The 2,869-nt window shown below is 36.0% G+C and overlaps 1 protein-coding gene across 2 annotated transcripts in view; it reads right to left on the bottom strand.

The window, feature by feature from the left end:
* Positions 1 to 2,869, bottom strand: part of glra4b (glycine receptor, alpha 4b) — a 15,234-nt gene extending 12,365 nt beyond the window's left edge. For both annotated transcript variants that reach the window (XM_014006794.1, XM_014006795.1), the window contains exons 1-3: positions 2,042 to 2,869; positions 760 to 887; positions 165 to 232 (exon numbers count right to left, since the gene is read on the bottom strand). In XM_014006794.1, the coding sequence (XP_013862248.1) occupies positions 165 to 232; positions 760 to 887; positions 2,042 to 2,103 (258 nt within the window). In that variant the 5' untranslated portion in view covers positions 2,104 to 2,869. The remainder of the gene's footprint in view (positions 1 to 164; positions 233 to 759; positions 888 to 2,041) is intronic.

Genomic DNA, 2,869 nt, shown 5'->3' with positions numbered 1-2,869 from the left:
ATATATATATATGGCAAACTCCTCTCTTCTTACACCAGAGTTAGTCATGGAGTTCCTCAGGGTTCAGTGCTTGGACCAATCCTCTTTACTTTATGTATGCTTCCATTAGGTGAAGTTACTAAACAGCATGGGAAAAATTTCCATTGTTATGCTGATGAACTCACCATAGTTGTCTCTGTGATGGATCCAAAACTGTTGATGAAGATGTTGCAGGTGACGTTGACAGGAGGACCTGACAGAAGCAAACAACATTGTGAAAACTATTTCCCCTAACTGCTGACACCAGACTAAATCTTCATTCCAGCATGTTCCCATTGCTGCAATCTGATTGTTGGATCGGTAAAATCCAAAATATTTCACAGAGTCATTTTCAGATGTACTAATTTATTGATTTTTTTAGTTATATTGTTGTATTTACAGATAGTCTGCTGGGATTTACCCCAGCTTCCAGTGACTGACAAGGATGTGGAGCAACGATGAAATAAAGATGAAATGCGACCCCARAGGCTAAGGGTGAAGTCTGTCAGAGAGAATTTACTGACTTCACTCACAAGTGGGGCTCAAGATTGGACTGAAATAGGCCTGTGGGGTAGCATGCCATGGTGACTGCACTTTTCTGTCACCATCAAGTGTCTTTGATAAGAGATTTAAAAAATTACACCAAAGGCTGTGGGTCAATATAAAACCATGTTGTTTTTTTTTAAAGACATATGTCTCACATTCAAAATGAGCATTTATTTTTCTGTGAGCTGTGTTTACCTTTGAAATTGGGTCTGATGCGAGCGTCGTAGCCAGAGGTGCGCCCCATCAGTTTGTCCAGGAAGTCCGACGGAGACGGGGGCTTGGACGCTCTGCTGGGGAACTTCATCTCCTTACAGAACACAGACCTGCCAGGTGACGGGCCAACCACACCATAAAATGGGTTTTTACCTATTTGTTGTGTCAGAATTTTATTAAACATTTATTATGTCTATTTTTGTCTGAGAGGGGTTGCGAAACAATGTGAAAATATGTACTTGATCTTAAATATAAAACATTTAAGGCTAAATAGGAAATGCTTAATTTACTATTTAAATAAAAGCCCAATGTCATCCATTGTAAAGTTGTGTTTCTCTTTGGTATAACTTTAAAATCACTAATCTGTACAGGAGTATTTTGTAGGTGATGTTTTATCATTTTAGATTATTGATTGTACAGCTACAGTTATGTTTCACATTCTCCACTCTACTGCTCATCCCACAAATGCACGTTCCTTACAAATGTGGCACCATTTAACAGGGTTTTCAACTGTATAAGATTTATTGCCAAGAAGCATCGTTACATCAAAGAAATAATTTACCAAACACTAATTTTCTTGCCTTTTTGTAAGTTTATTTCCACATCCTTCTTTTTCATGGAGACAGGCACTCCTTTGTGAATTTTGGAGTAACTTTAACATTGCACTGGAACAAAATGTTCAGTTACACCAAAACAAATTAATTAAAATAGTTATGTTTAACATTTAGGTTTAATGTAATGTTAAGTTCAATTTATTAATTTCATTTAAAGACCACACCCTTTTTTTAATCAGGATATGACAGATTTGCTAATTAGATTATAAGATGTTTAATCAGTTACTGGAAACAGATTAGTAGACAACTTTCTAGTTTCATGTTCAATAGATTTGCAACTTTAAATACCCACAGAAAGTATGTATATTACAACCACACTGACATTAATTAAAGATACCTTGTTGGGTAAAGAAGACTATCTACTGTATATTTCCGGGTTTGGCTTTTAGAGGCATCATCTTAATGTTTTCACAAAGGGCCAAATTGTAAGAATATTCACAGTAATAATGAATTTTCTATGGACTTATTTWCTCCTGGCAGATCTGCTGTCGTCATTATAAATCATACAATATTTAACTTGTGACAGAAGAGTTGACGAGATCCTTGCAGCGCTGGAACACTACGAAGCTGTCAAAACGTATCAAATGCAGCACGCAARCAAATAAGCAGCCGAAATGTTTGCACTAACAGCACGCAAATCAGTTTCTTACCTGCCTTTATGTAGAAAAAATACAAATGAAGTCCACAGCCAGCATAGGTTGTTTAGAAGCATTCCTAATCAGTAAAAACAGCAGATAATGTTTTTTTTTCCTTTTTAAAGAATTAAAAAATGGAATGTAAAAAAAAATTAAAGCAAAGGGAACTTTCTTGTAGCTCTTCCAGTCAGTCTGTCTGCTGGGCTCAGATCAGGTGTAAAAATACAGGAAGCTGCTGCTGCATAATTCAAAATCCAAGGGAAGTTTTTTTTTTCTCTTCTTTTCTGTCTGTGTTTGTGTGGATGACTTCAAGCTTGATCTCTTTTTCATGACCATGTGATTGCTGAAAGAATTACAGCAAGAGCCCTTAAAGACACAGCACCATATTCAGAGCGGGCTGGCTCCTTATGAGTCTCAAGCTTTTTTTTTTTTTTTAGGATTTATACATGATTTAAAATCAAACTGTTGGCTTAGATCAAATATTTTTATTCAATTTTTTTAAAGGTTTCATGTTAAATTTACAGGGTGAGCATAAAACATTTCAAATAACTCAATATCTAGTATATATTAAGTTTTTTTCCTTGATGTTGAAAAAACACGGTTCTTAACTATAATCAAGTAGGCTGTTGGTAATGCTRATGGTGGATGTAAATTATTTAAATACAGCAAGTCTCCTTTTGAGTATCTACTCAAATTAATCCATTTTTATATTGCCAGTTAAACTCCCAACACAAGATGTGGAAGCTCATGTTTATTCCTGCACACAGAGGGGGCGGAGGTTCAGCCGTTTGCTCGTGCAAAATTTATGTCAAGGGACGCAATGGGACGTTATGACTGCACGTG

Source organism: Austrofundulus limnaeus, unplaced genomic scaffold (assembly GCF_001266775.1).
Source record: "Austrofundulus limnaeus strain Quisiro unplaced genomic scaffold, Austrofundulus_limnaeus-1.0 Scaffold37, whole genome shotgun sequence".
Taxonomy (NCBI): Eukaryota; Metazoa; Chordata; class Actinopteri; order Cyprinodontiformes; family Rivulidae; genus Austrofundulus; species Austrofundulus limnaeus.
Note: the sequence above shows the minus strand (reverse complement) of the source record. Positions and strands in the feature narration are given on the sequence as shown.